The sequence below is a fragment of the Ranitomeya imitator genome, chromosome 2, assembly GCF_032444005.1.
Source record: "Ranitomeya imitator isolate aRanImi1 chromosome 2, aRanImi1.pri, whole genome shotgun sequence".
Lineage (NCBI taxonomy): Eukaryota > Metazoa > Chordata > Amphibia > Anura > Dendrobatidae > Ranitomeya > Ranitomeya imitator.
In genome coordinates this window covers 144,388,365-144,402,558 of record NC_091283.1, presented here as the reverse complement: position 1 = coordinate 144,402,558, position 14,194 = coordinate 144,388,365, and the positions used below count along the sequence as shown (strand labels likewise).

Genomic DNA, 14,194 nt, shown 5'->3' with positions numbered 1-14,194 from the left:
TGCAGACAGGTGGTCAACATGCTGATTGACAGCCAGCTCCCTGCAGTTGCTGACTACTACAGGCTGATTTGCAGACAGTTGGTCAACATGCTGATTGACAGCCGGCTCCCTGCAGTTGCTGACTACTACAGGCTGCTTTGTCGACAGGTGGTCATCAAGCTGATTGACAGCCGGCTTCATGCAGTCGCTGACTGCTGCAGGCTGCTTTATCGGCAGATGGTCATCTTGCTGATTGACAGCTCCCTGCAGTTCCTGACTACCTGCCTGTTAGCTCTTAGACCTGTAGTAAAAAAATGAAATAGTCCTGAATTAACCCTTTTTAGTAGGTATACTGAGATAATAAGATATTAATATACAAGCTTACAGCCATCCCACCCGTGAAGTACTACTGAGCACGGATAGCAGGAGCTACATTTGCATTTACTGATATCATGGTACGAGAATTCAAAATGTAGAAATGAAAGAATTTAACTTGTAAGATCTTCATACCATTACTCCAGAAGTACTTTCTCTAAATATTGAAGCTGAATTAGATCTGTCTTGTTAAGCAGTCTCCCGGCTGGCAAAAGGCCACAGCCCAGAAGACATGAATCTGCTGTTCTCTCTGGATGAAAGTAATGCACAAGATCAACTGCGCTTCTTCTCATTTCTTAAAAGGGTTTTCCAGAAGCTTAATGTGTATACAAATGTTATTTTATAGCAAACTGGAATAAATGAAATTTAATAAAACTTACTGATTTAGTACTGGCCAATAATACCTTTTCCATATTGTTCAGAGTCAGGCAGACTGCATTGTGATTGACCAACTCTGTGCGGACAATGGACAGTGAGTTATGCCATATCCTGTTCTGCAAGATTACTACAAAGTCAGAAGCTAGACTGATTGCGGACAAAATACACACATCTATCCACCTCTGTATCTTGTTTTTCATTGGTTATGTTTTGCAGAGCATGCAATACACACACAGGGCAACACCATAAGCCAAGAGGAAAGAGAAACAGTATAGGACAGGCTTACAAATAACGGAATGTCTGTGGTCCTCAGCAACCAACTCAAAATCAATAACAGTGGATGGAGTAAAGGACAGGTGAACGACCACCATTGTGCATAGACAGGCGACCACCATTATGTATGGACAGGTGACCGCCATTGTTCGTGGACAGATGACCACCGTTGTGCATGGACAGGTGACCACCATGGTACATGGACAGGTGACCACCATTGTGCATGAGGCTGTAAGGATGCAGCCAGTTTTCGTTTTGGTATTTCCTTTTTCCACTCCCCTTCTCTTGTTCCTTTTTTAAGAGCCGTAACTTTTTTATTTTTCCATAGACATACGTGTGGGCTCATTTTTTGTTGGACGAGTTGTAGGTTTGAAAAAAACCATTCATTTTACCATATACAGTTAGGGCCAGAAATATTTGGACAGTGACACAAGTTTTGTTATTTTAGCTGTTTACAAAAACATGTTCAGAAATACAATTATATATAATATGGGCTGAAAGTGCACACTCCCAGCTGCAATATGATAGTTTCCACATCCAAATCGGAGAAAGGGTTTAGGAATCATAGCTCTGTAATGCATAGCGTCCTCTTTTTCAAGGGACCAAAAGTAATTGGACAATGGACTCTAAGGGCTGCAATTTACTCTGAAGGCGTCTCCCTCGTTAACCTGTAATCAATGAAGTAGTTAAAAGGTCAGGGGTGGATTCCAGGTGTGTGGTTTTGCATTTGGAAGCTGTTGCTGTGAGCAGACAACATGCGGTCAAAGGAACTCTCAATTGAAGGGAAGCAGAACATCCTGAGGCTGAAAAAAAAGAAAAAATCCATCAGAGAGATAGCAGACATGCTTGGAGTAGCAAAATCAACAGTTGGGTACATTCTGAGAAAAAAGGAATTGACTGGTGAGCTTGGGAACTCAAAAAGGCCTGGGCGTCCACGGATGACAACAGTGGTGGATGATCGCCGCATACTTAATTTGGTGAAGAAGAACCCGTTCACAACATCAACTGAAGTCCAGAACACTCTCAGTGAAGTAGGTGTATCTGTCTCTAAGTCAACAGTAAAGAGAAGACTCCATGACAGTAAATACAAAGGGTTCACATCTAGATGCAAACCATTCATCAATACCAAAAATAGACAGGCCAGAGTTAAATTTGCAGAAAAACACCTCAAGAAGCCAGCTCAGTTCTGGAAAAGTATTCTATGGACAGATGAGACAAAGATCAACCTGTACCAGAATGATGGGAAGAAAAAAGTTTGGAGAAGAAAGGGAATGGCACATGATCCAAGGCACACCACATCCTCTGTAAAACATGGTGGAGGCAACGTGATGGCATGGGCATGCATGGCTTTCAATGGCACTGGGTCACTTGTGTTTATTGATGACATAAGAGCAGACAAGAGTAGCCAGATGAATTCTGAAGTGTACCGGGATATACTTTCAGCCCAGATTCAGCCAAATGCTGCAAAGTTGATTGGACGGCGCTTCATAGTACAGATGAACAATGACCCCAAGCATACATCCAAAGCTACCCAGGAGTTCATGAGTGCCAAAAAGTGGAACATTCTGCAATGGCCAAGTCAATCTCCAGATCTAAACCCAATTGAGCATGCATTTCACTTGCTGAAATCCAGACTTAAGACGGAAAGACCCACAAACAAGCAAGACCTGAAGGCTGCGGCTGTAAAGGCCTGGCAAAGCATTAAGAAGGAGGAAACCCAGCGTTTGGTGATGTCCATGGGTTCCAGACTTAAGGCAGTGATTGCCTCCAAAGGATTTGCAACAAAATATTGAAAATAAAAATATTTTGTTTGGGTTATGTTTATTTGTCCAATTACTTTTGACCTCCTAAAATGTGGAGTGTTTGTAAAGAAATGTGTACAATTCCTACATTTTCTATCAGATATTTTTGTTCAACCCTTCAAATTAAACGTTACAATCTGCACTTGAATTCTGTTGTAGAGGTTTCATTTCAAATCCAATGTGGTGGCATGCAGAGCCCAACTCGCGAAAATTGTGTCACTTTCCAAATATTTCTGGCCCTAACTGTATACTACAATAAAATGGGGAGTGGGGGAATCAAATGCAGTCAAACGGAGAAAGAAAAAGCTATTTTGCCATTTTTTTTAGGTTTAATTTTTATAGTGTTAATTGTGCATTAAAAATGACTTGGTAAGATGATTATTCAGGTCAGAACAATGAAGAATACTATTTTAGAGGCTTAAAAAATCAGAACTCAGTAAAAGTAAAGCAGAAATTAAAAATCCATTAGGTTTTTTTTTATCTTTCCATCACTTGTGCTGTGTGAGGGCTTGTTTTTTGTGTTGTGCTGGTGTTTTTATCGATACCATAAAATTATACCACTGGGGCTGATAATACATTTTGATTGCTTTTTATTGCATTATTTGGTTAAGTTACTTTAACGATCTTTGGCAGAAGGACTATATAATCGATGGTGAAAGTTCATTTCAATCTCCATCCACGTAGCCTGATTGACAGCTGCTCATTGACCCTACTCACATTTCTCAGTACAAGCTGCAGCCGTCAGTCAGACTGGGGCGGTGGAGACTGAATACTCATGGACTCCTGAGTTCTCTCACGTTAGAGCCGCTCATTTTCATTATCAGTATTAGGGTTTGTGCATATCTGCGTATGAGTAAGCCAAGTGCAGTGTGATCAAAAAAAATCCCATTGTAACTCGCACCATCGTTATTCAGTGAGGCCGTGATCATCTGCGAGGTTTTCCTCAGCTGCACTCAGGCCGAGAATCGTCAATGGGTGCGAGAAAAAATATGACTGCACACAGACCATCTGTACGCCTTCTGATTTTTATGCACAGGTCTCTAAGAAATAGAAATATAAATCTATAAATAGAAGAGGATGGAATAGATAAATAGAATAAATAGATATCTTGCAGTTATACAGTGTCACAACAACCCATCTAAACTGGCATGTAAAGGTTTGGGCACCCCTGGTCATAATTACTGTTATTGTGAACAGTTATGTAGGTTGAAGATTAAATGATCCCTAAAAGGGCTAATGTTACAGATGAAACATTTCCTTTGCATTTTAGGCAAAAAAGAAAAAAAATCATCTTTTACATTTTAAAAATGTATTAGTACCTATTAGCACCTCCTTTTGCAATTATCACAGCTTGTAAACGCTTTTTGTAACCAGCCAAAAGTCTTTCAATTTTTGTTTGGAAAATCTCTCCAGTTATGTGAGATTCCTGGGTCGTCTTGCATACACCGCTATTTTGAGATTTAGCCACAGATTTTCAATGATGTTCAGATCAGGGGACTGTGAGAGCCATTGTAAAACCTTCAGCTTGCGCCTTTTGAGGTAGTCTATTGTGGATTTTGACGTGTGTTTAGATCCATTTGAAGAAGCCATCCTCTTTTCAGCTTTAGCTTTTTTACAGATGGTGTTAGGTTTGCAACAATAATTTGTTGAAATTTCATTGAATGCATTCTTCCCTCTACCCATGAAATGTTCTCTGTGCCTTTAGCGGCAACACAACCCCAAAACATGATTGATCCACCCCCATGCTTAATGGTTGGTGAAATGTTATTTTCCAGAAATTTTATGCCCTTTTTTTCTCCACACATACCGTTGATCATTGTGGCCAAGAAGTTCTATTTTAACCTCATTGGTCCACAGGACTTGTTTCCAAAATTATTTTGACCTCTACTGTTCCTGTTAACTGCCATTTCTTAAATACATTTTGAACTGAGGAAAGGGCAACTTGAAAACTCTTTGCTATCTTCTTTTAACCTTCTCCTTCTTTGTGGGCTTCCACCATTTTAATTTTCCGTGTGCTAGGCAGCTGCTTAGAAGAACCTGTGGCTGCTGTTTTTGGCACAAAGTTAGAGGAGGTTAGGGTTTTCTTAAAGTTGAGAAATGTGCATCACCTGGCCTTTCCTTATGATGGTGGTAAACAAGCCATAACCCTAACATGAAAATGAAATGCTAGGTGAAATCCCAAGAAACAATGAAAACCCTATATTAAGGGTCACCAATCTAACCCAAGAAGAGGTGCGAAACCGGCTAAATAAGATTAAAATAGATAAATCTCCGGGTCCGGATGGCATACACCCACGAGTACTAAGAGAACTAAGTAATGTAATAGATAAACCATTATTTCTTATTTTTAGGGACTCTATAGCGACAGGGTCTGTTCCGCAGGATTGGCGCATAGCAAATGTGGTGCCAATATTCAAAAAGGGCTCTAAAAGTGAACCTGGAAATTATAGGCCAGTAAGTCTAACCTCTATTGTTGGTAAAATATTTGAAGGGTTTCTGAGGGATGTTATTCTGGATTATCTCAATGAGAATAACTGTTTAACTCCATATCAGCATGGGTTTATGAGAAATCGCTCCTGTCAAACCAATCTAATCAGTTTTTATGAAGAGGTAAGCTATAGGCTGGACCACGGTGAGTCATTGGACGTGGTATATCTCGATTTTTCCAAAGCGTTTGATACCGTGCCGCACAAGAGGTTGGTACACAAAATGAGAATGCTTGGTCTGGGGGAATTTGTGTGTAAATGGGTTAGTAACTGGCTTAGTGATAGAAAGCAGAGGGTGGTTATAAATGGTATAGTCTCTAACTGGGTCGCTGTGACCAGTGGGGTACCGCAGGGGTCAGTATTGGGACCTGTTCTCTTCAACATATTCATTAATGATCTGGTAGAAGGTTTACACAGTAAAATATCGATATTTGCAGATGATACAAAACTATGTAAAGCAGTTAATACAAGAGAAGATAGTATTCTGCTACAGATGGATCTGGATAAGTTGGAAACTTGGGCTGAAAGGTGGCAGATGAGGTTTAACAATGATAAATGTAAGGTTATACACATGGGAAGAAGGAATCAATGTCACCATTACACACTGAATGGGAAACCACTGGGTAAATCTGACAGGGAGAAGGACTTGGGGATCCTAGTTAATGATAAACTTACCTGGAGCAGCCAGTGCCAGGCAGCAGCTGCCAAGGCAAACAGGATCATGGGGTGCATTAAAAGAGGTCTGGATACACATGATGAGAGCATTATACTGCCTCTGTACAAATCCCTAGTTAGACCGCACATGGAGTACTGTGTCCAGTTTTGGGCACCGGTGCTCAGGAAGGATATAATGGAACTAGAGAGAGTACAAAGGAGGGCAACAAAATTAATAAAGGGGATGGGAGAACTACAATACCCAGATAGATTAGCGAAATTAGGATTATTTAGTCTAGAAAAAAGACGACTGAGGGGCGATCTAATAACCATGTATAAGTATATAAGGGGACAATACAAATATCTCGCTGAGGATCTGTTTATACCAAGGAAGGTGACGGGCACAAGGGGGCATTCTTTGCGTCTGGAGGAGAGAAGGTTTTTCCACCAACATAGAAGAGGATTCTTTACTGTTAGGGCAGTGAGAATCTGGAATTGCTTGCCTGAGGAGGTGGTGATGGCGAACTCAGTCGAGGGGTTCAAGAGAGGCCTGGATGTCTTCCTGGAGCAGAACAATATTGTATCATACAATTAGGTTCTGTAGAAGGACGTAGATCTGGGGATTTATTATGATGGAATATAGGCTGAACTGGATGGACAAATGTCTTTTTTCGGCCTTACTAACTATGTTACTATGTTACTATGTAACAGGCTAATTAAGGTCTGAAACCTTGGTCATAGTTATCTGAGCAAAACCTTGGTCAAAGTTATCTGAGCACACAAATTGCCAAGAGTGCCCAAAACTTTGCATCGTCACATTTTCCGTTTTGTAATTTTTAAAATGTAAAATATGACAATATATTTTTTTTTCCTAAAATTCATAGGAACTATGTAGTCTTTACCGTTAGGCATTTTAGAGATATTTTCACCTTCAACATAATTAAAATAGTCACAATAACCGTAATTTTGACCAGGGATGCCCAAACTATTACATGCCACTGTACATATTATACATTTGCACCTTTTAGTCCCTTTCAAGTGGCACTAAAGGGTGTTTAGCCTGGTTTAAGCTAATAAATAAATAATTTTAAAAAATCCCCCTATTTTTGATAATCACCAAAGGTAAAGCAGACAATTGAGAGCTGATATTATCAGACTGGGAAGGCACAATGTTATTGGGCCCTTCCCAGCCTAAAAATGCAAGCTTGTAGCTGCTGACAAAGTGGTGCCTTAGGGTGGTTTCACACTTGCGTTTTTGTCTGCAGCGTTTTTTGCACAAAAAACGCATGCGTTTTTTTCCCCTATATTTAACATTGAAAACGCATGCGTTTTTTGGTGTACGTGTTTGCATGCGTTTCTGAACGCATGCGTTTTTTTACTGCATGCGTTTGCGTTAAAAACGCATGCGTTTTTATATTAAAGAACCAGAAAACACACTGATATGCCACCGCCCACCATAAAGGATATAAAGGGATCATAACTCTAACCCTAACCCTAAAGGGATCCTAACCCTAGCCCTAACCCTAAAGGGATCCTAACCCTAACCCTAAAGGGATCCTAACCCTACCCCTAACCCTACCCCTAAACCTAAAGGGATCCTAACCCTACCCCTAACCCTAACGGGATCCTAACCCTAACCCTACCCCTAACCCTAAAGGGATTAGGGGTAGGGTTAGGGGTAGGGTTAGTGTTAGGGGTAGGGTTAGGGCTAGGGTTAGGGTTAGGATCCCTAGGGTTAGGGGTAGGGTTAGGGTTAGGATCCCTTTAGGGTTAGGGTTAGGATCCCTTTAGGGTTAGGGGTAGGGTTAGGGTTAGGATCCCTACCCCTACCCCTAACCTTAACCCTAGCTATTTATGTTTATAGTGTTTTTTTTACTTTATTTAGATGATTGGCAGCTGTCACACATTTCTCAGCATGCGTTTAAAAAACGCAAATGCATGGAAAAACGCATGTAAACGCATCAAAACGCCGCGTTTTTTACACCACATGCAAAAATGCATGCGTCTAAAAAATGCAGCGTTTGCATGCGTTTACATGCGTTTTTTCACCATGCGTTTTTTTTTTTTCAAACGCATGCGTTTCAAAACGCAAGTGTGAAACCAGCCTCAGTGCTTTGGCAATTGGGATAATTGGAGGTGATGTCAGCTGTGAATTGTCCAAAAATACAGTTGACATCAAGCACTGGTGTTAGTAATGCCTATCAGACACCCCTATTACTAACCCAGTAAGTTAAAAGAAAAAAGAGACGCATATATATTTTATTGTAAAAACCACTCCCTGACTCTTTCCATGGTTCACTAAATTATATAAGAAAAACCTATGCAAGTCCGATGTAGTCCAGGGAATTCGACATATTCCAAGGAATTCAATGTAGTCCACAAATGGAAATCTGAAAAGCATAAAAAGGTAAAAAAAACAAGAGACTGTCTCTTGTTTACCAATTTATTAGAAACCAAAGTTCCCTTGTTGTTCAGATGTAGTCCAGCGCTTCCCATGTCGTTCCTTGATTCCGATGATTAAAGGCTATGGAGCCTTGTTCTTCGGCTCCTTGGGCTTTGAGCAGCAGCCGCTCCCGGCTCCAGCTGTGCTCTGCGACACCCAGCGATGGTCATGAGTGGTGATGTCACTAACGTTATTGACGTCACCACTCATCACAGTCGCCGGTGTCACGGAGCGCAGCGAGAGTGGCTACTGCTCAAAGCGCCACTCCTGTCTCCCGCTGCATAGCACATTGTGACCCAGCTATTTTGATGAGTGGTGACATCAGTAGCATTACTGACGTCACCATTTATCATAATCACTGGTCTCACAGAGCACAGCGGGATTCGGGATTAGCTGCTGCTCAAACCCTATGGAGCCTCAGAATGATGATGCTCTATAGCCTTTGATTGTCTCACTGCATTGCATATAATGAGTAAGGTTATGTGTCACAATATTTTTATCTTGCGTATGAGACAAGGTGCTCTGCCAGCACCATTATAGTATTTGGCCTCTTTGGAGCATACAACCGAATCCCTTTTTGCAGGGTGTTTGGATATAAGCCCTGATGGGGCCACTGAATGGTTGCCAGAATGCAATGTTAAAGCACCCATACAAAACTTGTGAACTGTTCTTATATTCAGTTAGTTACCCCCTAAAAGGAGAATGATTCCATAAGTAAAGTCTTCTTTTTCAAATGTGAAATAGGGCATTTCTGGGCAGAATTAGGTTCTCAGTGGGATTCAGATGTGGGGAGTTTTTTTGGCCATGGATCCAAAATGTCAATGTTTTGTGGACCGAACCACTTAGTTATAATTTTTGCCTTGGAACATCCTGCTCCATCATGCTAGAAAATCCATTGTTCATCACCAAATCGCTCCTTGATTATTGGGAGAAGTCGCTCTTGGATGATGTGTAGATAACATTCTTTATTCATGGCAGTGCCATTAGGCACAGTTGGAAGTTCTTGATGATCCAATAAATGATTGACTCAGGGGCAATCGTACAAGAAGCAATGTCCTTGCCTGCAAAGCCTTTTTGATGTAAAGCAATGATGACTGCACGCGTTTGTTTGGAGGTAACAATGGATCATTTAAAAAGACAATAATTTCAAGCACCTTCCCCCTTTTTAAAGTAAGCAGTAAACTCTTATAAAATCAATTAGTATGACAGAATTATATCACTTGCATTATCCATGTTATCGCTTTTACCTAAGCTAGTGATAACACCTTCGTACCAGGCCTCTGAAATTAAGTGAAATTGAGGGTTTTATAATTACGGTAAGCTAATTGTCATGACCAGGAATGACTTTGTATTTTGTTTTTGTAATTCATCTGATCACAATAGTTAATGCAAATCGCCATTATAAAAACTGAAGCAGCAAACTTTGTGAAAACGAAAACTTGTGACAGTCCCAAAAACTTTGGCCATGACTATATACGGACATATGCTCCGAAAGACTTTGTAGAACTTTCCTACTTTATTAATGCACAGATATTTTTATAAAAGTAGGAATTGATGAATGTAATACAAAATATTTTGCATGAATAATGATCACGGTCTTATTTTTATGTGTAACGTCTTTCCAGAAACTTGTAAATACTGTAAATTGTATTGTAAATTGATTAAACAGAAACTTGTGCTTTACTTCGAAAGATAATATAATTTCATAGGGGCAATACGTGAATGAGCAGAGAAACACAATGCACTATTATTTGTGTATACAAAGATCATTGATAGAAATGGTGAAAAAGGAAATGATTGTATCCCAAAAGTCATTATACTCAATATGTAGCCTGTTCTGGGCATCACTTCATGGTGTGCTGTAATAGTAGCAGTATTGTAAAATATTTTATCAGTTTCATTGGGTTGTAAAAGACATAACATTTACTAAAGGTAAAGTGGATTCCCTTGATTTTAAAGCTTTGCTAGTGCGAAGTGACGGTATTACTACTCCAACTGACTGCCACTGCAGTGCTGCTGCCGTGAAGGTGTCTGTCCGAACTAAAAGTGAAGACGATTGGTCATTTTTATGTCAAAGCCAGAAGCGGATTCTAAATTGAGGAATGGAGGATAGGTTCATTCGAAAGTTGATATGTAGTTAAGAGCCACATCTAAAAACCACAGTTGAAAACCGCAACCTGCTTTTCCGCTAATTGGTTTCACATCTTTGGTAAGTGAAATCAATGAGATGAATGTGTTTCACATGTAAAAAGAAAGACATGCATACAGTAGAATAATACAATCTCCCATTAGAACTGCATGTGATTTTCAAAGGTGGTTCTCCAGTGTAGCATGTGAATGTCCCATAAAGTAAGGACTTCTCGTGTTTTGTTTAAGGGAATCTGTCAGTGGGATCAACCCCCCTAATCTGTCTATATGGTCATGTAGGTCATAGGAAACTGAATAAAATGATACCTTGATATCTGCGATCCGATGTTTTATTCCAGAGAAATCCACATTTTACTTATATGTAAATGAGATGTTCCAAACTATGGGTCGGACAGTGATCTGTATGAGAATCTGCCTCCAGAGATTGTTACAAATATAAGGAGAGTTACCAGTGTGAGACAAGTAACTAACACAGAACAGTAAAACTGAACTTCATCTTCTTATAAACACATCTGCTGCAGCTCTCACAGCTCTGCTGTATTGTAGCACTGTCTGCCTGTGAGCTGGAAGCAGAAGCTGAGAGGAACCTCCAGATGTGTCAATTGTAATCACACACTGTTCCGCAGTGAGATCAGGAGAGCGGAGAGCGGCCATTACATATCACACTGGTAACGCCTCCATTTATTAAAAACAATCTCTGGATTCTCATACAGATCAGTATCCGGCCCATAGCCCTGAACAGCTCATTTGCATATTAAGAAAAGCATGGATTTCTCCGGAATAAGACATCGGATCCCAGATATCAAGGTATCATTTTATCATTTTCCTATGACCTATATGCCTATATAGACGACTTAAGAGAGTTGATCCTACTGATACTTCCTTTAAATGGATGCTCCATAAACAGCCCTGTGTCCACCTGGTCTTAATTTATGTAAGTGCAAAGTGAAATTCCTCTTTGGGCTTCTGTAGGACACGTGGGGCATTTGTCCCTTACTGCATCACAACATCTGTATTGCAGGATGTCTCAGATACCAGCACTACATAAGCCAAATGTTATATATTCAATTCTATGATATCATCTAGGCAAATAGGGCGTTCTTCACTCTCCTACTGAGAGCACAGACGTATGAATGCTAGCAATCCAGCTCAGACCTTCAGTACGGGCTAGTGATGGCTTGCTTCTATTGGTAGAATGTAGCTTGAGGTAGCACAGCATGTATATTTCCATCTGATGAGTGTTATGTGTCTTGTTTCTGGGAAAAATATGTAAATGAAGGCTTTTCATAGCGGGCACACATTGGTCTCCATTTCAGCCCAGGCGGTAACGGTAAGTACAAAATGCTTTGTTCTCTGCTGAATGAAGTTCACTTGTGATTAGTAACCGCAAGATATTACATTTGTTTTCTTTGCATATTTTAGGTTTCCGTAACCTGCATGTAAGTGACCAAATGACAGTCATACAGTACTCCTGGATGGGCCTTATGATTTTTGCCATGGGATGGAGGTCCTTTAAAAATGTCAACTCTAGAATGCTTTACTTTGCTCCAGATCTGGTGTTCAATGAGTAAGTACACATATATCTGCACTGTAGCATTCCAACGTACTGCCGGGGATTTACAGTATGGGAGTAATTCACACTACTATCTACCGTACTTGCTTTGCACCGCATTTATTTTGTGTTTTGACAACGGATATTGATTCACTCAACCAGTGGCGTGGATTAGGAGAAAAGGCGAGCGTTAGAGGGAAAGGGACTTCACAGGTTATGCTGTATGTCAAAATTGCGTCAAAATTTTGCAGCAAAATATTAGTGTAAATTAATGCAGCCAATAGGTAGTGTAAAGTTAGATAAGTGCTTTTAAAGATGCACTAAAGTTCTTATCCACCACGAGCCACCATGAGAAGATTGGCACATTTTAAGTTGAAACTGTGGTAATAATATTCGCCAGTTGCACCACTTTACGTGTCGTGTAGACCATGACTGATGGGGCAGATGGACTATGCAAAATAGGCTGGAATTCTGTCTCACGCTACGCCATCAAAACCAGCGTACACCTATTATGCATTTTACACACTGCGACCCTGTTCATTATTGCAGTTGCGCCTGTTTTTTGGTGAGTTTTTGGTGTTCTGCACCTTTTTTTGGTTACACCTAATTCATCATTCCATTTGACGCCTCTTTTAAGTCAGTTCTGCAGTGTATATGGTCGCCTGTTTATTTGTAGTTAACTGCCGTGGGCAAGATTTAGGGTTTCCAGATGTTTTCACCAGATTCATCATTTGCGACTTATGCATTTTGCGTTAAAAAGTTGCAAAAACGGCTGCAGGCAGAGAAAAAAAGAATCAATTTTCTACTTTGTGTAAAATTTCTGGACTATGTGCTCCAATTTGATGAATTTGGCAAAAAAACATCAGCGAAATGCCTGCAATAAAGAAAGAAAAGTGACGCAAATATGAATCGGGCCCCGTGTGCACTTTACAAAACTGGTTTATTAACGGATCTAGAAAAATGGTTTGGCAAGGAGACGTTTTAGGCTGCCAGTGCACTGCTGCTTTTGCTGCAATTACAGCAAAACATACGATGCAGCAACAAAGTGAGAAATCAGCGTCAACCCCCTCCTCCTTTTTTTTATTTCACTTTTTTCCCTCTCATTCTGCCAAGAGACATGTCTTTTTTACAATTCCAAATGCGGCAAAATTGTGCAAAAGAACAGAATTCTGTAATTGTCTTTTTGAGTTTGTTTTTACAACGTTCATTGTACTGTATAAGTGACCTGAACCTAACTTGTATAAATGACCTACCAAACTTGTATAGTTTTGTGTTTGTGTTTTTTTGCTGTTTTTTAAGTGGTAAAACAAAAATGGTAAAATTCGTAGCAAAAAAGTTTCATCAATCACCATTTTCCAAGACCTGTAGCATTTACATTTTTCCATCTATCGAGCTGTGTAAAGCCTTTTTTTTGTGGCAAGATGGCATTTCTATTTATATAATATTGGGGTAGATATGACATTTTGATAACTTCTTATTGCATTTTTCTGAGTAAAAAAATGCATTTCTGATGTTTACTTTTTTCTCTTTATTGCATTTACTAATTGGATTCATTATTTTGACACATCAGACTTTTACGGATGTAGTGATAACACATCTTGTTTTGTTTTTTTTGTTTTTTTTCTTTATTCATTTTAATGAAGAAAAGGAGGGGTAATTTGATTTCTTATATTTTTTTGTAGATTTAATCAAAATATATACATAAATAGCTCCTCTGTTACTGATAATTTTACAGCTGGTGAAACAAGTATCTAATGCATTTCCAATTTTCTATGTACCATATATACTCGAGAATAAGTCGACCCGAGTATAAGCAGAGGCACCAAATTTTGCCATGAAAAACTGGGAAAACTTATTGACTCGAGTATAAGCCAGGTATGCATTGTCACCTCATCCCTATCCTGGTATGCATGGCTCCCCATCCCTGCCCTTGTATGCTTGGCTCCCCATCCCTGGCCTTGTATGCATGGCTCCCCATCCCCGTCCTTGTCTGCATGGCTCCCCATCCCTGTCCTTTTATGCATGGCTCCCCATCCCCGTCCTTGTCTGAATGGCTCCCCATCCCCTTCCTTGTCTGCATGGCTCCCCATCCCTGTCCTTGTCT

At 40.1% G+C, this 14,194-nt stretch overlaps 1 protein-coding gene across 1 annotated transcript in view; it reads left to right on the top strand.

Moving 5' to 3' along the window:
* The window catches only part of AR (androgen receptor), a 427,211-nt gene that overhangs the window by 385,389 nt on the left and 27,628 nt on the right, over positions 1-14,194 (top strand). Inside the window, exon 5 of the mRNA XM_069747353.1 lies at positions 11,961-12,105. Within this exon, the coding sequence (XP_069603454.1) occupies positions 11,961-12,105 (145 nt within the window). The remainder of the gene's footprint in view (positions 1-11,960; positions 12,106-14,194) is intronic.